At 47.2% G+C, this 21,342-nt stretch overlaps 3 protein-coding genes across 3 annotated transcripts; 1 reads left to right on the forward strand and 2 right to left on the reverse strand.

The window, feature by feature from the left end:
• Positions 1–928: 928 nt before the first annotated feature.
• On the forward strand, positions 929–3,311 carry LOC124274652. Its single transcript, XM_046710010.1, has 4 exons — positions 929–1,123; positions 2,571–2,699; positions 2,852–2,917; positions 3,226–3,311. Exons 1-4 carry the CDS (start codon positions 949–951, stop codon positions 3,267–3,269), a joined length of 414 nt encoding a protein of 137 aa, XP_046565966.1. The 5' UTR covers positions 929–948; the 3' UTR covers positions 3,270–3,311.
• A 2,700-nt stretch (positions 3,312–6,011) lies between these two features.
• On the reverse strand, positions 6,012–14,768 carry LOC124274662 (universal stress protein in QAH/OAS sulfhydrylase 3'region-like). The gene is made up of 4 exons (XM_046710019.1): positions 13,747–14,768; positions 12,310–12,390; positions 7,815–7,933; positions 6,012–7,254 (listed from the first exon to the last, which is right to left on the reverse strand). The coding sequence occupies exons 1-4, from the start codon at positions 13,811–13,813 to the stop codon at positions 7,051–7,053; spliced, it is 471 nt and encodes a 156-aa protein (XP_046565975.1). The 5' UTR covers positions 13,814–14,768; the 3' UTR covers positions 6,012–7,050.
• Position 14,769: 1 nt separating this feature from the next.
• LOC124274663 (universal stress protein in QAH/OAS sulfhydrylase 3'region-like) lies at positions 14,770–19,533 on the reverse strand. The gene is made up of 4 exons (XM_046710020.1): positions 19,334–19,533; positions 18,071–18,151; positions 15,922–16,040; positions 14,770–15,426 (listed from the first exon to the last, which is right to left on the reverse strand). Exons 1-4 carry the CDS (start codon positions 19,398–19,400, stop codon positions 15,223–15,225), a joined length of 471 nt encoding a protein of 156 aa, XP_046565976.1. The 5' UTR covers positions 19,401–19,533; the 3' UTR covers positions 14,770–15,222.
• Positions 19,534–21,342: the final 1,809 nt, after the last annotated feature.

Below are 21,342 nucleotides of genomic sequence, written 5' to 3' on the forward strand. Positions count from 1 at the left end.
CCTTGTACTGTTCCTTGTAGGATAGTCTTGGCCAGACCAGATGATTGTGTGACGTGCCCGTACCACGTCTTTTCACTGGTTTTCACCACCTCATTGGTATAAGTGTTAAATCATGTTTCAATGCATTGACATGGTTTTATAGGAAACCCCTTATATCACCAGATTCATCTTTTGTACATTTATTTGGACAATAGATATTTGGTAATTTCTACACTAAAAGGAGACTCTGTATACAACAGATGTTGATTTGCATTTAATTCTTTTAGAATCCCATTCATGAACTAGTTAGCCGTAGTATTGCTTCGTCAAAAGATGCTATACATTTTTAAATTGTATATATCGTATATATCATACATCGGATATATTTACGGTACCAGTCCTCCATATGAGTTACATCACATTTCCTTTTCCAATGTTACCATTAAACGTACAAGAACATCCTGAATACTACAGACAAAAAGCTTATGACTTCTCAGTCATATTCTATTGTCATAAAACATTCTTGGTTGGAATCAAAAGGGGGAGAACTGGCCGAGGTTGGAATCGAAAGAACGACAGAACCGTTCTTGGTTGGAATCAAACTAGGGGAAGGACCGGTCTTAGTTGGAATCGAAAGAGGAAAGAACTGACCGAGGTTGGAATCAAAGGAGTGGAGAAGTGTCCTTGGTTGGAATCACAAGTGGGATGAAACCGGCCTTGGTTTGAATCAAAAGAGGGGAAGAACATGCCGGGTTTGGAATCAAAAGAGGGGAAGAACTGACCTTGAAAACCTCCAAAGAACATCACAGCGACAATTTCTAACGGGTTTACATATAAAGATTATATAATGTTTTGGCTTTTTTTCAGGGGAAAATGAAAAATGACTGTCAGTAGTTTCTTCCACTGGTGATTGTACTTGTAATATGCAAAATGATCTTTATGTCAAGCAGATAATATCAGCTGATCAGGATGCGTCTGTTCCTTGTCCTCCTGCTTGTGGCCCTGGTTCTGTTGCCGGATTCCGACGCCTGGAGAAGGAGGGGGAGAAGGTGGCTAAGATTCAGGGGTCGTCGACTTATTGATCGCGTTAAGGGCATTTACAGATTTTACCTGGATCATAAAGCCACAATCGACGCAGTAATTGGTGAGTGCAGAAATGAATGCTCGGATTATGACAGACTTCTAGATACATTTTGTTGTAATGGAAAGTGTAACAAGTATGAAGAACGATAAGACTACAGTACGCTGAACGTGTTCCGTGTTCATTCCCAAAAATACGTTGTGCATACATTCGATGCGTTTGGTCTCACGCCCTTTTGAACTTGTGCATACGATAATTCTTACAGATAGAATAAAGAGGCTTAACGAAAAGATAACATATCAAGGATCCTTTTTGACGAAACTCCTAATTTGTTTCGTTTTCACGTTATCTTTTTCTATATTTTGCTGATGTACAACAAATTCCCTTTCAGGCGAATAAAGTATTATTATTATATTATATTTTGAGGGCAGGGTTTTTCACATAGCAACAAACATAGAAAGTTTTCCTTCGCCTCTGCAGCACTGCTGAAAGTCAATAATAAATTTACAACGTACTTAGGAATATTTAGCAATGCTGCACAAATAGTAACAGCTTTACTTGCTTGATAATATAACACATTTGCTGGTATATGTCGAGTATCAATGTGTTTAGATTGTGTCAGTTTCATGCCCAACCGGCACACGAATAGGGTGCGGGTCCATCCACAACATCCACAGATTTCCCCCCATCTTGACACTCAGAATACCGAAGTGTGTGAGAGAGCTGGGGTTTTCGCCGTGCTTAGCAATATTCCAGCAATATCAAAGCGGCGGACACCAGAAATAGGCTTCACACGTTGTACCATTGTGGGGATCAAACCCAAGTCGTTGGTGGGGCGAACGAGCTATTTAACCACTAGGCTACCCCACCGTCTCTCAGAATAGCCAAATAAAATAGTAGACTAAGTATATTTCTACAACAGAGTGAATGGGGCTAATTACTCTAAACAATCAAATGACATTGAAAAAAATCTGATATACAGCCCCTGGGGTTTGTGAATAGCACACGCATAATGATATCTACATTAAACAATGTAAAGTAGTTCAGGGGGCAGTGGGGTAGCCGAGTGGTTAAAGCGTTTGCTCGTCACGCCGAAGGCCCGGGTTCGATTCCCCACATGGGTACAATGCGTGAATCCCATTTCTGGTGTCACCCGCCGTGATATTGCTGGAATATTGCTAAAAGCGGCGTAAAACCCAACTCACTCACTCACTCTCTCAGCAGTTCGGTAGCAGTAAACGTGACGGTGTCGGGATGGTTATTCCCCTGATGTATTGACACGTGTGGCGTTTGAACAACCATTCAGTGATGGAAGCCTGTCAATTACCTTTTGAAAGGCGGATCCTGAAACGACAAAGGGGCGCAACTACCGTGTTACCATCGTTCGACCAAGGAATGATAATCAAGTATAATCGACGAGTACTAAGAGTAACTATTTGTCAGTTGATTTCAATGTGACATTAGGCGGTGGGTCAGCATTCCGTTGACAGGTGACATTCTTTGATTACAGCAAGCCTAGGCAAGCGTAGTATCGATGATCTTGATCAGAACAACGATGGCAACATTGACCAATCAGAAGCTGAGGAACTGTTGGAGAGACAGGCAGCCGAGGATCTACTTTCGTTTGCTGACGAAAATGGTAAAACAAACTACTTGCTTTTCAATTCATTTTATTTTCAAGACTTTTTAAGATTTAATTAAATGTCTACTAAACAACATCTTGTGGTCAATAATTAAGAAAATCCGTATCACGTCATGGATGCATTTTAACAATCACTTCAACAATTTCAGGAGACTCGGACGTGAGTGTGGACGAGTTCTCCAGAAGCATCGATAGCTTCCTGACCATAGATGCAGGTAATAGAAATTTGAATTTGATCTGATTTGAGTGAAGGAGTAAGTTGAGGTTTAAAGCGGGGCATTCAAGTCGCTTATATGACGCTTTGTCAGTCACTGTGGGGCTTCAATGTTTGTCATTTCCAAATTTGGTGAAACCCCCGCGATTGGAACAGTAGTGGATCAGGGATCATAAGGATCATAATTAAGACGAGATTATGATCAGCAGATCCTGGGACACAGGGCCATCCGATACACAATTAATGATTCGATCTATTTCCTGAACAGAGAAACTGATGAGTAAACTGGTGTATATTGCCGCCTTTCAGATCCAGCTTTGCGGGAAGAGCACGGCGAATTCAACTACATATGATGCAGTGGAACAGGACGCAGAATGAAGCAGATCAACTTGTTGATTCATTGATATAAATAAATCATTATGGCAAACATTTTTACTCTTTAAGTCTACGACACTCGGGGACTAGTGCTTCAAAATTTGGAATGACCTCCAACGTCGAGGTGTGAAGTCGTGGCTCAAATGAAACACTTTTTAAAAAGACGTCTTATCAATATTCATGTCAACTCAGTATAATTGTGATTCGTTTAGCGACATCAGCATCAGTTGAAGGTGAGCTTGAGAGGCAGATCAGGTTTGCGGCACCCCATGCGCGTCCGGTACCGAACACACTCATGTACCATGACCACCACGTAACCGACCATCCGATCCATTTAGTCTCCTCTTACTTGAATGTACACTGACCACCATTATATAACGGCAACATTGCATAACCTCATGCTCCCTGAGCGAGCAGTCTAAGTATACTTAGACTCAGTATTATTCGTTACACTGCTATACTGAGTCTAACAAACCCCAGTAGAAGGTCGCGTCAGGTAACCTTTTCAATTGACCAATCAGAACACAGCTTACCAAATCGCGAAAGTTGACATTCGCACATACCTTTTTGAACTTTTATCTCGAAAATGTTTTGTACTCGAGCGATTCCGAATGCTATTATCCGTACGATCGCTTCCGAGTGATGCACATGGAGCACGCCACAACAGTGAGTAAACAGTCGCTGAAAACAGGGTTTTGTCAGTTTTTTCAAGGATGTCAGCTTGCGGAAATATTAGCTAATGATAACCTTGTTAACAGAAGCCAAAAAGCGTATATTCTGCAGGTCATATATCTTTGTTTTATGTGGGTTTTCATTTGTTGTGAGATCAGTGTTGGCGACCGGGAAAAAGAAAATCCATTTTGTTTGATTGGTTAATTTCAGTTCATTTGGTGTTGTGTAACCTGGCCATTGCCCAGCCCTTATCGGGGTCAGTAAAGCGCCAGAGCAGCATACCGCGGGGAACTGTTCTGAAAATATTCAAGCGAATCCTTAGAGGTCTCGGGAATAATGTGGTCTCAACACCGCTCTTCTCTGTTCTTTCCGTGAATAATTAGACATTCCTCTCTCACGGTGTTTCTAGATTTATGGTGTTGTCGATGCTGTCTCAGAAATATCCTTGATATGTGACTGTAGTCTGTTAACAACGTGGTCGTGACCCGACCACAGCGTGTTTATAATGTCAGTTCACAATCGACCAGGCATCGAGACTGACCAAGCGATCCATTGTCATCTATTACGACCAGACCAGTTGATGGTACCAGTTTGAATTCAGGATTAGGTTCCTCATATCTACAGACTATCACACAACCCATCAACATTTGCAAAACAGAATTACTTAATGAGAAAACTCGCCCTATTTGTAATATGTGTTCCAAAATACACAATCGGAGTCTGAAATCTCAATCTGCAAATATCAACTATATCGAAAAACCCAAATAAACAAAATTATTACTTTTCAATTTCAATGCTGTCTTCGTCAAACTGGATCAGTGGGAGACACAACAACTGAAATTTAGAATTATTGACCCCATGTTATGACCATCGTCAATCTTAGGAGAAGTTTCTGGGGTGAGACAGTTTCTAGAAGGCGGTCTGTACCTGCGAGTGAACTGCTAAATGTACTGTTTTGATCCAGTTTCTCTATTCTCAGCCTATAATCTGACAATACTGGGTGAGGTTTATAAATTTGATGTAAGTTTTGACAAGATCACGATGCTGTTGATCACTGGATTGTGTGGTCCAGACTCGATTATCAACAGACCGCCGCCATATAGCTGGAATTTTACTGGGTGTGACGTTAAACAATAAACAAACGTGAAGTAAAGATGCAAGGCTTAGGTTTACTCTCGAACTTGTCTTTGCATAGAAGTAAATGCAGATGGTCCTCCAAGTCGTCCGTAAAGTGGGTTTTCTGTATTAACGAGGTTCGGAGTAATCTATGTCACTGAATTCGTAGTAAAATCCCATAAACAACAGTATTCAAGGGATACTTGTACAAACTCACCAACACCACTGTTGTCATTGAGATAAACCGAGTGAGTGAGTGAATGAGTGAGTTGGGTTTTACGTTGCTTCATGGACATTGGGCGTGACGAGTGAACGTTTAAACCGCTATGCCACCCTACTGCTATTCACCTAAACTAATTAAAAGATAAAATCAACGACAGTTCAGTTACTGACCATTAAGGAATATTAATGAAACACGACCACGCATAGATTAAATCAAAGATATGATGACTTCATCGCGTGCCGTGCAGCTAGTGAGATCAGATCACACGTAAAGATAAGAATAATCAAAGTTCAAGGTCACAATTTCCTTGTCCGATATATGAAGTTGTTTACACACCTATTTGGTAAACATTCTCAGACCAACCCTTTCTGAGACTAGCCTTTTAAATACTTATATCCAGAAGGCTATCAGTACTGAAGTTGAATAAAATCATTGCATATTGCTATGGTTTAATCAAACCAGACAGAGTCTCTCTTGCAAGTTATTCCAATAACTTTTGATCGCGTGATAGTGCAATGTAAAGTGAGTGAGTGAGTGAGTGAGCATGGTTTTACGCCGCTTTTAGCAATATCCCAGCAATATCAAGGCGGAGGACATCAGAAATAGGCTTCAAACATTATACCCATGTGGGAAATCGAACCCGGGTCTTCGGCGTGACGTAATCCTTCGTTGTTACATTTGGTTCACCCTTACAGTGAAAAACAAAACCTAAAATATGAAATGTTTATTCAAGAAAACTATCAGGATAACAATGTAGAATTCCTTCAAGTGTATGTTTATGACCCAGATAATTGTCCATTGTCGTTTCTTAAGAGTGTTATATATCCATTGTAATATGATATGTTCCCTGTGTGGACTAATTCGCCACCTTTCTCATACAATATACAGTACACCACGTTTATAACAAACACGCTTGTAACGAATTCAAGTGTACATGTCCCTTTGGGTTCGCCATAACCGTAGATTACTGTTGTCAGGATACCATGCTTTTCTTTTTAGGAGTTAGCATACACCCACGGTCACTTTAGCCTCCCAATGCCCCATACTGTATCGGAAGGCCCAGGGGGAGTACCATCATCACACACTCGAGGTATAACACACTGGAAGATAGAGGGTAAATGTCAAAACCCCAACTTAGGGACCGTTAAAAAAAAATTTGCTGACCAACCCCCAAATCCACCCCACCCCCACCCCCACCCGAACAAAATGGGTGACCCCTTAAAATCATCATCATCAATTCCAACACACACACACACACACACACACAAAACAACAACAACAACCCCCAACCCCCTTAAGCCATAAATTATGAACGGTCCCTTATAAATTGTGAAGCCTCTTATAACAAGCGAGGTAAGAAATTCCAATTGCGGATTTCATAATCTTCAGTTGCCTCCTGCTGCTAGTCAGACCATGCCATAATACCGAACGTGCGTTTCATCGTGTAAATATAATCTTTAGGTAGTTTGAGGGATTTGTTTGGTTTACCAGAAAATATACGATACAACTCTGATTCTGCAAAGCCGCAAATTTCGTTACTTCCCCATCAGGCCACCTCTATATCACAGGGGCTGGAAACAAGCATCAGTGTATTGGCCTGTTGGGTCTTGGTACGATATAAAATGATGCAATGATATACGTATCTTGTAACATAGTTTAAACATCGGGCAGCGACATTATATATATTGACGCTTGTTTTTGCGTTACAAGCCCCTTTCATCAAAGAATCACAAAACGTACTGCTGTTGCTAGTGGGCATGCTTGCAACAACACACGAGAACGGGAATTGGGCTATGGTGTACGACGTAGTCGCTGACGCTGCCGAGGAAGGTGCGTCGCAATACCCCGACGCCCCTTCTGCCTGTAATGATGAAGCTCGCGTGCTCCTCCTCCGCGACCTTCAGGATAACCTCTCCTGGACTTCCGGGAACACACTTCACTTTCCCGCTGAGCTGAAAAGGACATAACTCTCGTTTCAAACAGTCATCATTGGACAAGGGAAACACGGAACATCAATGAAACCTCGGAACGTCGTTCAATTTCATATGTTTATACAGCTATACTGAAGATGTAGATATGTTACATTTGACCACCTTCTAAATGGCATTGTGTAATCATATACTGAAGAGTTAATCAGATTGAGTTTGGCTTATCGTCGCACTGAGCAATGTGTCTTCTCTAACACAGCGTGTCTGCTTAATGTGTGTGTGTGTTTCTGTGTGTGTGTGTTTCTTTCTCTCTCTCTCTCTCTCTCTCTCTCTCTCTCTCTCTCTCTCTCTCTCTCTCTCTGTGTGTGTTCTTTCTGTGTGTGTGTGTGTGTGTGTGTGTGTATGTGTGAGAGAGAGACTCTAAAACTACCATACTCTAACACTTTAGTTTAGGTTTGACATCACCCTTAACCTGCGTTAATTCCTTTATCTGAGGGTACCACCTGAGGGCTGCTCTACAAATGTCGTCGTAGTGCGGCTTCTATGTGATAATCAGTCAGTACGTTTTCTTATACGTGTCCTACCATAGTGTCTCTCAACTTCTCCGCAAGATTGTTGACCAGCTCCTTGATTCGTTTTGCCTCCTTCCCGAACATCTTCGTCATGTCCCCTTCCACCGTCGCTTCGCCCATTCCAAAGGAAACTGAACAGGAATATATGGACTTATGGCGGGCTTCAAAACACGACTAGAGGATGTTCACAGTATCGCCCAAACCAAAGACCACATCATCGTACAGAATAACCGTAATACCAACATGCACGCACGTACACACGCACGCATGCACACACACACGCGCGCACACACACATAATGACCGTTAATTCCAACTCAACCAACAGTTTTGATATGCCAAACTAACACACCACATGCCTATTTGTGACCATTTCTTGCAGGTTTTACGAAAATATGTGTCGTGTGTTGGTTGTGTACCGCCGCACTCCGCAACATTACGACTACGGTTCTGCTTGGGCCAGGTAATGCAGCGAGTGACGGGGTAAGCAACGTCCCATGCCGTCGTGTATACTGACAAGATTATTTGTCAAGTCACCCGGTCAATCCGTCCAGCATAGCCCCAGTTGTAACTCGGAATGTCCACGGAGTGTTAAAAGATACGAGTGATGACTTCACCTTTAACACAAGCTTTGGCCTCGCCACAGCACCTGTCCTAACAGGCCCCGACAGAAGGCCCACGTCCCAGTCACCAGCTCCCTCCAGCTCTAGGCGTCTCCATCCACCCGCAGACCAAGCCTCAGCCCATCTTAGAGCTCCTCTAGCCCTAGTTCTACTCATACCTCCCAGACCTAACCATACCCCGAGTCATCAACTTCCTCAAGCTCTAGGTGTACTCTCCTCCATCCCCAGCCCTAGTCTCAGCCCCAGTCATCAGCTTCTCCAGCTCTAGGTGTACTCTCCCCCATCCCCCTAGTCTCAGCCCCAGTCATCAACTTCCTCAAGCTCTAGGTGTACTCTCCTCCATCCCCAGCCCTAGTCTCAGCCCCAGTCATCAGCTTCTCCAGCTCTAGGTGTACTCTCCCCCATCCCCCTAGTCTCAGCCCCAGTCATCAACTTCCTCCAGCTCCTAGGTGTACTCCAGCCCTAGGTGTACTCTCCCTGGCCCAGCCCAGTCTCCCCCCCTAGTCTCTCAGCCCCCAGTCATCAGCTTCTCCAGCTCTAGGTGTACTCTCCCCATCCCCAGCCCTAGTCTCAGCCCCAGTCATCAGCTTCTCCAACCCTAGGTGTACTCTCCCCAGCCCCAGCCCTAGTCTCAGCCCCAGTCATCAGCTTCTCCAACCCTAGGTGTACTCTCCCCATCCCCAGCCCTAGTCTCAGCCCCAGTCATCAGCCCCTAGTTCAGCCCCCAGTCATCAATCCAACCCTAGGTGTACTCTCCCCATCCCCAGCCCTAGTCTCAGCCCCAGTCATCAGCTTCCTCCAGCTCTGGGTGTACTCTCTCCTCCATCCCCAGCCCTAGTCTCAGCCCCAGTCATCAGCTTCTCAAGCCTAGGTGTACTCTCCTCCATCCCCAGCCCTAGTCTCAGCCCCAGTCATCAGCTTCTCCCACCTCTAGGTGTGTACTCTCCCCATCCCCAGCCCTAGTCTCAGCCCCAGTCATCAGCTTCCTCCAGCTCCTAGGTGTACTCTCCTCCATCCCCAGCCCTAGTCAGCCCAGCCCCAGCCATCAGCTTCTCCAACCCTAGGTGTACTCCTCCTCCCCCATCCCCAGCCCCTAGTCTCAGCCCCAGTCATCAGCTTCCTCCAGTCTCTAGGTGTACTCTCCTCCATCCCCAGTCTCCCTAGTCATCAGCCCCAGTACTTTCTCCCCCATCAGTCTCAGCCCCTCCAGCTTCTATCCCTAGGTGTACTCTCCCCATCCCCAGCCCTAGTCTCAGCCCCAGTCATCAGCTCCTCCTCCAACCCTAGGTGTACTCAGCCCTCCTCCCCCAGCCCTAGTCTCAGCCCCAGTCATCAGCTTCTCCAACCCCCAGGTGTACTCTCCCCATCCCCAGCCCTAGTCTCAGCCCCAGTCATCAGCTTCCAACCCTAGGTGTACTCTCCCCCATCCCCAGCCCTAGTCTCCAAGCCTAGGTCACTCAGCTTCTCCAGCCCTAGTCTGAGCTCCAGTCATCCCAGCTCCAACCCTAGGTGTCTCCCAGCCCCAGTCATCAGCTTCTCCATCCCTACCCCTCTCCTCCATCCCCAGCCCCTAGTCTCAGCCCCCAGTCATCAGCTTCTCCAACCCTAGGTGTACTCTCCCCATTCCCAGCCCTAGTCTCAGCCCCAGTCAGCTTCAACTCTCCTCCAGCCCCTAGGTGTGCTTCTCTCCCCATCTCCAGCCCCTAGTCTCCCAGCCCCAGTCATCAGCTTCTCCAACCCTAGGTGTACTCTCCCCATCCCCAGCCCTAGTCTCAGCCCCCAGTCATCAATCTTCTCCAGCCCTCTCCAATCCCCAGCCCCAGCCCTAGTCTCAGCCCCCAGTCATCAGCTTCCTCCAACCCTAGGTGTGTACTCCATCCCCAGCCCTAGTCCCCAGTCTCAGTCCCCAGCCATCAGCTTCTCCCATCCCCCCTAGGTGTACTTCTCCCCATTCCCAGCCCCAGTCTCAGCCCCAGTCATCAGCTTTCCTCCAGCTCTAGGTGTACTCTCCCCATCCCCAGCCCTAGTCTCAGCCCCAGTCATCAGCTTCTCCATCCCTAGGTGTACTCTCCCCAGCCCCAGCCCCCATCCTCAGCTTCCTCCCAGCCATAGGTGCTTCCTCTCTCCCCATCCCCCTAGTCTCAGCCCCAGTCATCAGCTTCTCCAACCCTAGGTGTACTCTCTCCCATCCCCAGCCCTAGTCTCAGCCCCAGTCATCAGCTTCCTCCAGCTCTAGGTGTACTCCTCTCCCCCATCCCCAGCCCTAGTCTCAGCCCCAGTCATCAGCTTCTCTCCCACCTAGGTGTACCCTCTCCCCATCCCCAGCCCTAGTCCCAGCCCCAGTCATCAGCTTCTCCTCCATCCTAGGTGTACTCTCCCCATCCCCAGCCCTAGTCTCAGCCCCAGTCATCAACTTCCTCCAACCCTAGGTGTACTCTCCTCCATCCCAGCCCCCAGCCCCCCTAGTCTCAGCCCCAGTCATCAGCTCCATCCCCAGCCCTAGGTGTCATCACTCTCTCCCCCAGCCCCTAGTCTCAGCCCCCAGTCATCAGCTTCTCCAACCCTAGGTGTACTCTCCCCATCCCCAGCCCTAGTCTCAGCCCCAGTCATCAGCTCCTCCAGCTCTAGGTGTACTCTCCCCATCCCCAGCCCTAGTCTCAGCCCCAGTCATCAGCTTCTCCAACCCTGTACTCTCCTCCATCCTCTAGGTGTAGTCTCTTCCCCAGGTGTCCCCTCCATCCCAGCCCTAGTCTCAGCCCCAGTCATCAGCTTCTCCAGCTCTAGGTGTACTCTCCCCATCCCCAGCCCTAGTCTCAGCCCCAGTCATCCCCAGCTTCTCCAATCCCCTAGGTGCTCTCCCCATCTCCCAGCCCTAGTCTCAGCCCCAGTCATCAGCTTCCTCCCAGCCCTAGGTGTACTCTCCCCCATCCCCAGCCCTAGTCTCAGCCCCAGTCATCAACTTCCTCCAGCTCTAGGTGTACTCTCCCCCATCCCCCTAGTCTGAGCCCCAGTCATCAGCCTCTCCAATCCTAAGTGTACTCTTCCCATCCCCAGCCCTAGTCTCAGCCCCAGTCATCAGCTTCTCCAACCCTAGGTGTACTCTCCCATCCCCAGCCCTAGTCTCAGCCCCAGTCATCAGCCTCTCCAACCCTAGGTGTACTCTCCCCATCCCCAGCCCTAGTCTCAGCCCCAGTCATCAGCTTCTCCAACCCTAGGTGTACTCTCCCCATCCCCAGTCCTAGTCTCAGCCCCAGTCATCAGCTTCTCCAACCCTAGGTGTACTCTCCCCATCCCCAGCCCTAGTCAGCCCCCAGTCATCAGCTTCTCCAACCCTAGGTGTACTCTCCCCATCCCCAGTCCTAGTCTCAGCCCCAGTCATCAGCCTCTCCAACCCTAGGTGTACTCTCCCCATCCCCAGCCCTAGTCTCAGCCCCAGTCATCAGCTTCTCCAACCCTAGGTGTACTCTCCCCATCCCCAGCCCTAGTCTCAGCCCCAGTCATCAGCTTCTCCAACCCTAGGTGTACTCTCCCCATCCCCAGTCCTAGTCTCAGCCCCAGTCATCAGCCTCTCCAACCCTAGGTGTACTCTCCCCATCCCCAGCCCTAGTCTCAGCCCCAGTCATCAGCCTCCTCCAACCCTAGGTGTACTCTCCCCATCCCCAGCCCTAGTCTCAGCCCCAGTCATCAGCTTCTCCCACACTAGGTGTACTCTCCCCATCCCCAGCCCTAGTCTCAGCCTCAATCAACAGGTCCCTTGAGCCCAGGTGTATTCAGCACCCCCAGCCCTAGTCTCAGCCTGTCACTATCTTTTCCAGCCCAAGGTTCACCGACATCCCCAGCCCTCAGACAAAGCACATCTATTATGCTCAAATTGTAAATACCGACCTGCTTCAAACATTGCGTTGTATTCAGGACAGTGGACAAATATCACGTGATCATGCGGTCTGCGTATCTGTTCCAAGTACCCTGGAATGAAACCACATCAATCAGGTTCTGGGCTGTTTCATATCACAGCCTTGTGAACAACATGAGCACCATGCAGTAGAGAGAAGATCTGGGTTGGCTTGAGGTCAACATCTAACAAAATACATAAGTGAGTGATTTGGGTCTTAAAGATACTTTGGGTTGGTAGGTTGCCTCGTGGTTAAAACGTTCGCTCGTCACACCGAAGACCTGGGTTCGATTCCCCACATGGGTACAATGTGTGGAGCCCATTTCTGGTGTCCCCCGCCGTGACTGTGCTGGAATATTGCTACAAGTGGCATAAAACAATACTCACTCACTCACTCACTCACTAAAGCAGCTTTGGTCATTATTCCAGTTCCACCACGGTGTGTCGTGTTTATGTTAGATAAGTCCACAGGTATGGTGCCCCACAAAATAAGGGATAAGGTTTAACCAAGCCACAAAAAAGGCACTGAAGCGTCCACAGAATACATGAGATGTTCACAACAACTGGCTGTCACTTTTTGATTAAGAAGAATTCTTTGATATTACCTGTTTCCCCACAGCTTACATACCATTAACCGTCAACGAATTCCGAGAACCCTATGACCGTGATCGTACGTTTTGGTATAGCCCTACTGATGAGTGAGTGAGTGAGTGAGTATGGTTTTACGCCGCTTTTAGCAATATTCCAGCAATATCACGGCGGGGGAAACCAGAAATGGGCTTCACACATTGCACCCATGTGGGGAATCGAACCCGGGTCTTCGGCGTGTCGAGCGGACGCTTTAACCATTAGGCTACCCCACCGCCCCTCCTACTGATGAAGATTCCAAACGGCCAATTTGCAGTACGCTGACTTTGGATCATCGCAACTCATATATGAATGAGTAAGTGAGTAGTTGTCGTACGCCGTCGACAACAACGGCTTGTAAATAAAGACGTCTGACGGCAATCAGTAAAGGTCAGTATTGAGAACGATCCACGGCGATGGGCAAATGGCGCCAGGGTGAGTACTGCAGCCACACGTTCCATTTCTCGACTCAACATGGAACGCTGTTTTCCAGCCCATTGGGTCGTAGTGCGTGAGTGAGTATTGTTCCACGCCGATTTTAGCAATATTCCAGCAATATCACGGCGTGGACACCATAAATGGGCTTCATGTAAGTAAATATAGGCCTGCGCCATACATGTCTATTTTGTGGTGAAGCTATCAATTTGTGTCGACAAGTGTAGAGTATTTGTTTATGGTATATGTGTGCATCTGATGAATATCATTAAATACAGTCATAATAATATTAGTTTATCCATATTCACAACCACCTTGAAACTAAAGCTGACAGTGATGGGCGTGACATTCCACAAGGTCATACTTACAGTCAAAGGCAAAGTCAGCACAATCACTTCCGTCCATGGAAATGACCACGGTCCGATGGTCACTCATGGCGTCAAAGTCGTTTCCGGTGCCTTCTCGCAAGTTGAAATCTTAAGTTCCACAAGATGCCACAAAACCTTCACTTGTGACCAGTTCTCGAGCGACAGAGAAACAGAGAGTGAGAGAGAGCAGTCTCAGTATAGCTTATATATATAGACATGTGAGGCAAGGGTCAGAGGTCAAGGAATCTGATTGTAGTTAGGATGCGAAGACAACGGTGGTATTTTTCGGGAGAACACTGAGTAGAAGATACACAACGACGTAAATATGGTCCAGTTACTCGAAGGGACATCATTGTTCCCATTTGAATCACCAAAAAAGTGGAAAACAAAACTAAAAAAAAATGAAGTTTTTATTCAAGAATAGGATAACAATGTAGAATTCCTTCAAGCACATGTTGATGACCCAGACAGTTGTCCATCTTCGTTTCTCAAGGGTGTCATGACTCATATCTCCATTCTAACATTAAAATTAATTCCCTGTATGGACACATTCGTCACCTTTCTCATACAATATACAGAGAACTACGATTATAACCAATCCGCTTATGACGAATACAACTATACAACGAACATTTTCGTCTTAACCATAGATTACTGTTGTCAGGACACCATGCTTCTCGTTCATGAGTTAAAATACACCCACGGCCGTTTTTGGCTTCCAATCGTCCATACTGTATCGAAAGAGACCAGGGTGCCGTTGTACAAAACATCATCATTATCATCATCCAATCGAGGTATAACACACGGGATAATAGTGGGTAAATGGTAGAACTCCAACTTATAAACAGTGGAGCCCCTCCAAACGTAGGGATCTCACAAATCCTCACTGGCCTGCTGTTGATGACCCGTGAAGATCCGGTTTAGAATTGATCTCCAGTAACCTATGCTTTTCGTAAGAGGCGACTAACGGGATCGGGTGTTCAGGCTAGTTGACTTGGTTGACACATGTCATTGTATCCCAATTTTGTAGATCGATGCTCATGCTGATGATCACTGGATAGTCTGGTCCAGACTCGATTATTAACAGACCACCGCCATATAGCTGGAATATTGCTGAGTGTGGCGTAAAACTAAACTCACTCACTCAGTCCTGTTGGTGGTTAGATCATACTATAATACCGAATGTTGCGTTTCATCGTGTAAATAGAATCTTTACGAGGGGATTAAATTTCGCGTTACTTCCCCACCGGGCCACCTCCGTGTGACAGGGGCTGGAAACGCAAAACGTGAAAACTGGCGTCAAGGTTAAAGTTTGAATTGTCACCACTGGAATCTGGAAATCGTATAAAAATATCTTGTAGTATTGTGCTAAGATCTCAACAGTGACAATACATACTTTGATGCTTGCTTTTGTGTTACAAGCCCCTGTGCTAAGAGAATCGCGAAACGTACTGCTGGTCTAAAGCAAGGCTGTTGCTAGTGGGCATGGTTGTAACAGCACACAAGAACGGGAATTGGGCTATGGTGTACGACGTAGTCGCTGACGCTGCCGAGGAAGGTGCGTCGCAATACTCCGACGCCCCTTCTGCCTGTAATGATGAAGCTCGCGTGCTCCTCCTCCGCGACCTTCAGGATAACCTCTCCTGGACTTCCGGGAACACACTTCACTTTCCCGCTGAGCTGAAAGGGACATAACTCTCGTTTCAAACAGTCATCATTGGACAAGGGAAACACGGAACATCAATGAAATTTCGGAACGTCGTTCAATTTCATATGTTTATACAGCTATACTGAAGATGTAGATATGTTACATTTGACCACCTTCTAAATGGCATTGTGTAATCATACACTGAAGAGTTTGGCTTATCGTCACTGTGAGCAATTTGTCATCTCTAACACAGCGTGTCTGCTTAATGTGTGTGTGTTTCTGTGTGTGTGTTTCTCTCTCTCTCTCTCTCTCTCTCTCTCTCTCTGTGTGTGTGTGTGTGTGTGTGTGTGTGTGAGAGAGACTCTAAAACTACCATACTCTAACACCTTAGTTTAGGTTTGACATCACCCTTAACCTGCGTTAATTCCTTTATCTGAGGGTACCACCTGATGGCTGCTCTACAAATGTCGTCGTAGTGCGGCTTCTATGTGATAATCAGTCAGTACGTTTTCTTATACGTGTCCTACCATAGTGTCTCTCAACTTCTCCGCAAGATTGTTGACCAGCTCCTTGATTCGTTTTGCCTCCTTCCCGAACATCTTCGACATGTCCCCTTCCACCGTCGCTTCGCCCATTCCAAAGGAAACTGAACAGGAATATATGGACTTATGGCGGGCTTCAAAACACGACTAGAGGATGTTCACAGTATCGCCCAAACCAAAGACCACATCATCGTACAGAATAACCGTAATACCAACATGCACGCACGTACTTACGCATGCATGCACACACACACGCGCGCACACACACATAATGACCGTTAATTCCAACTCAACCAACAGTTTTGATATGCCAAACCAACACACCACATGCCTATTTGTGACCATTTCTTGCAGGTTTTACGAAAATATGTGTCGTGTGTTGGTTGTGTATCGCTGCACTCCGCAACATTACGGCCATACGACTACGGTTATGCTTGGGCCAGGTAATGTAGCGAGTGACGGGGTAAGCAACGTTCCATGCCGTCGTGTATACTGACAAGATTATTTGTCAAGTCACCCGGTCAATCCGTCCAGGATAGGCCCAGTTGTAACTCGGAATGTCCACGGAGTGTTAAAAGATACGAGTGATGACTTCACCTTTAACACAAGCTTTGGCCTCGCCACAACACCTGTCCTAACAGGCCCCGACAGAAGGCCCACGTCCCAGTCACCAGCTCCCTCCAGCTCTAGGCGTCTCCATCCACCCGCAGACCAAGCCTCAGCCCATCTTACAGCTCCTCTAGCCCTAGTTCTTCCCATACCTCCCAGACCTAACCATAGCCCGAGTCATCAGCTTTTCCAGCCCTAGGAATACTCTCCTCCATCCCCAGCCCTAGTCTCAGCCCCAGTCATCAACTTCTCCAACCCTAGGTGTACTCTCCCCATTCCGAGCCCTAGTCTCAGCCCCAGTCATCAACCTCTCCAGCCCTAGGTGTACTCTCCCCCATTCCCAGCCCTAGTCTCAGCCCCAGTCATCAACTTCCTGCAGCTCTAGGTGTACTCTCTCCCATCCCCAGCCCTAGTCTCAGCCCCAGTCATCAACTTCCTCCAGCCCTAGGTGTACTCTCCCCCATCCCCAGCCCTAGTCTCAGTCCCAGTCATCAACTTCCTCCAGCCCTAGGTGTACTCTCCCCCATCCCCAGCCCTAATCTCAGCCCCAGGCATCAACTTCTCCAATCCTAGGTGTACTCTCCTCCATCCCACTAGTCTCAGCCCCAGTCATCAGCTTCTCCAGCTCTAAGTATACTCTCCCCCATCAACTTCTCCAACCCTAGGTGTACTCTCCTCCATCCCACTAGTCTCAGCCCCAGTCATCAGCCTCTCCAGCCCTAGGTGTACTCTCCTCCATCCCCAGCCCTAGTCTCAGTCCCAGTCATCAACTTCCTCCAGCCCTTGGTGTACTCTCCCCCATCCCCAGCCCTAGTCTCAGCCCCAGTCATCAACTTCTCCAGCCCTAGGTGTACTCTCCCCCATCCCCAGCCCTAGTCTCAGCCCAAGTCATCAACTTCCTCCAGCCCTAGGTGTACTCTCCCCCATCCCCAACCCTAGTCTCAGCCCGTCATCAACTTCTCCAGCGCTAGGTGTACTCTCCCCATCCCCAGCCCTAGTCTCAGCCCCAGTCATCAACTTCCTCCAGCCCTAGGTGTACTCTCCTCCATCCCCAGCCCTAGTCTCAGCCCCAGTCATCAACTTCCTCCAGCCCTAGGTGTACTCTCCTCCATCCCCAGCCCTAGTCTCAGCCCCAGTCATCAACTTCTCCAGCGCTAGGTGTACTCTCCCCATCCCCAGCCCTAGTCTCAGCCCCAGTCATCAACTTCTCCAACCCTAGGTGTACTCTCCTCCATCCCACTAGTCTCAGCCCCAGTCATCAGCTTTTCCAATCCTAGGTGTACTCTCCCCCATCCCCAGCCCTAGTTTCAGCCCCAGTCATCAACTTCCTCCAGCCCTAGGTGTACTCTCCCCATTCCCAGCCCTAGTCTCAGCCTCAATCACCAGCTCCCTTGAGCCCAGGTGTATCCACCATCCCCAAGACCTAGTCTCAGCCTCAGTCATTAGCTTTTCCAGCCCAAGGTTCACCGACATCCCCAGCCCTCAGACAAAGCACATCTATTATGCTCAAATTGTAAACACCAACCTGCTTCAAACATTGCGTTGTATTCAGGACAGTGGACAAATATCACGTGATCCTGAGGTCTGCGTATCTGTTCCAAGTACCCTGGAACGAAACCACATCAATCAGGTTCTGGGCTGTTTCATATCACAGCCTTGTGAACAACATGAGCACCATGCAGTAGAGAGAAGATCTGGGTTGGCTTGAGGTCAACATCTAACAAAATACATAAGTGAGTGATTTGGGTCTTAAAGATACTTTGGGTTGGTAGGTTCCCTCGTGGTTAAAGCGTTCGCTCGTCACACCGAAGACCCGAGTTCGATTCCCCACATGGGTACAATGTGTGGAGCCCATTTCTGGTGTCCCCCGCCGTGACTGTGCTGGAATATTGCTACAAGTGGCATAAAACAATACTCACTCACTCACTAAAGCAGCTTTGGTCATTATTCCAGTTCCACCACGGTGTGTCAATTTTATGTTAGATAAGTCCACAGGTATGGTGCCCCACAAAATAAGGGATAAGGTTTAACCAAGCCAATTTTTAACACCTGAAGAGGGTGACATCCTCCCGAAAAAAGGCACTGAAGCGTCCACAGAATACATGGCTGTCACTTTTTGATTGAGAAGAATTCTTTTTATATTACCTGTTGCCCCACAGCTTACATACCATTAACCGTCAACGAATTCCGAGAACCCTATGACTGTGATCGTACGTTTTGGTGTAGCCCTATTGATGAAGATTCCAAACGGCCAATTTGCCGTACGCTGACTTGGAATCATCGCAACTCATATATGAATGAGTAAGTGAGTAGTTGTCGTACGCCGTCGACAACAACGGCTTGTAAATAAAGACGTCTGACGGCAATCAGTAAAGGTCAGTATTGAGAACGATCCACGGCGATGGGCAAATGGCGCCAGGGTGAGTAGTGCAGCCACACGTTCCATTTCTCGACTCAACATGGAGCGCTGTTTTCCAGCCCATTGGGTCGTAGTGCGTGAGTGAGTATTGTTCCACGCCGATTTTAGCAATATTCCAGCAATATCACGGCGTGGACACCATAAATGGGCTTCATGTAAGTAAATATAGGCCTGCGCCATACATGTCTATTTTGTGGTAAAGCTATCAATTTGTGCCGACAAGTGTAGAGTATTTGTTTATGGTATATGTGTGCATCTGATGAATATCATTAAATACAGTCATAATAATATTAGTTTATCCATATTCACAACCACCTTGAAACTAAAGCTGACAGTGATGGGCGTGACATTCCACAAGGTCATACTTACAGTCAAAGGCAAAGTCAGCACAATCACTTCCGTCCATGGAAATGACCACGGTCCGATGGTCACTCATGGCGTCAAAGTCGTTTCCGGTGCCTTCTCGCAAGTTGAAATCTCAAGTTCCGCAAGATGCCACAAAACCTTCACTTGTGACCAGTTCTCGAGCGACAGAGAAACAGAGAGTGAGAGAGAGCAGTCTCAGTATTACGTATATATACAGACATGCGAGGCAAGGGTCAGAGGTCAAGGAACCTGATTGTAGTTAGGATGGGAAGACAACGGTGGTATTTTTCAGGACAACACCGAGTAGACGATACACAACGACGTAAACATGGTCCAGTTACTGACAGTGACGTGGGTGTCCTTGTCTTACCTCAACTGAAAACATGGAACAAGACAAAACAGGTTTCGGTGTGATTATGGAAAATTGTAACTCTTTAAAAGGATTCAACGTATTCCATGGCCCATCCATTTGCGTATTTTGGACTTTTTGTAAATTAATCTCTGTTAATTACTGTTTGCAGATAAACCTGACTTTTGTGTGTTCGTATTTCTGAATTACTCTATGCTGATGTTCAACGGCACATCATATTATCAATCTCAACTCCCTGGGGAACATACAACTTTTACAGCCACTAGGCACACCGAGTTATTGCGACTTTCTCATCCTGACGAGGTACCTATTGACAGCTGGGTGAACTGGGACACAGAGTCACAGTACTTTGTCCGAGTTCACTGCACGTTGCTGTACCCGGCCACCATCTGGTCATGTACCAACAGATTCGTGGGTTCTGTTAAGTGCACAGGGTTGTGTACTGTACACTAGGGGTTGTGACAACACTGAAAGAGTCTGCACACAACGTTGACTCCAACGTTTTTACACCCGGTCACAGGTGGGCTCGATCCCGACACCTCAAGCTCGCTGGATCACTAGCCTGGCGCCTTAGATAGCTCACCCACCACGAAGATCACGTAGAACTGTATCCGTATGATACGTACTGATGAACACAGCCAAGCTGACTCATTCATTATTGATACACACTAAATACTGAACAAAACTGGCATCAGACACCATGCCAGACATCCTCCAACAGTGTCAAGTTCATCCCTTCTGTCGCTTGGAGGAAGACGTCAGAACCCAAGGGACAAACAACGCGCCATGCCATAATATCACATGGACCTGGGTCCCAGTGAGCTGAAATGAACGTAGAGTAGAAATATTGAACTAGTCACAAATCCAGAGACCATATATTCTCTGACAAAACTATTAAATATGTAAGCTGTAGCGCAGTGCAAGGGGAGAAAATATTGCAGGACAGTCACTTTCAAACTTCGTCAGGACCCGAGGCAGAGTATCCATATTGCCTACGCCAATGCCCGGGTTCGACCCTTGCCATTTCAATGCTACTTTTCATGCTTTGATCGCTACGCCATCACGTGTAGATCACTAGTTGTGTCCCTTGTGATGAAAAGGCGATATCCAATCGGAGCGCTGCTCCTATTTTGAATGACTTCACAAAGATGACTACTATCATTCGTAACCACCCGCCCCTTTCTATAATTCCGTCATTCGTCACCACCCGCCCCTTTCCGTAACCTCCAATAAGATTCGGGGCGGTAGGGGTAGCCTAGTGGTTAAAGTGTTGACTCGTCCCGCGAAAGACCCGGGTTCGATTCCCCACATGGGTCCAATGTGTGAAGCCCATTTCTGGTGTCCCCCGCCGTGATATTGCTGGAATATTGCTAGAAGCGGCATAAAACCATACTCACTCACTCCAAGAAGATTCCGCTTGTCCCGGAATAACACGAGTTGGTCACGAATGTAACTCAGTATCCGGCCTGTCACGGAATAACATGAGTGGGTCACGAATGGCCTAGTATAGCAGACGAACTGATCAGACAACGATACCATTTGTGAGTCCGTGCTGACCAAGGTGTGAACCTTGGTTGACCAATGTTGGCACATTATTACTGACTTAAGTTACACTTCTGTTGACCAAACCTGGCCAAACCTG

Source organism: Haliotis rubra, unplaced genomic scaffold (assembly GCF_003918875.1).
Source record: "Haliotis rubra isolate DU_JTF1 unplaced genomic scaffold, ASM391887v1 Scf193, whole genome shotgun sequence".
NCBI classification, from domain to species: domain Eukaryota; kingdom Metazoa; phylum Mollusca; class Gastropoda; order Lepetellida; family Haliotidae; genus Haliotis; species Haliotis rubra.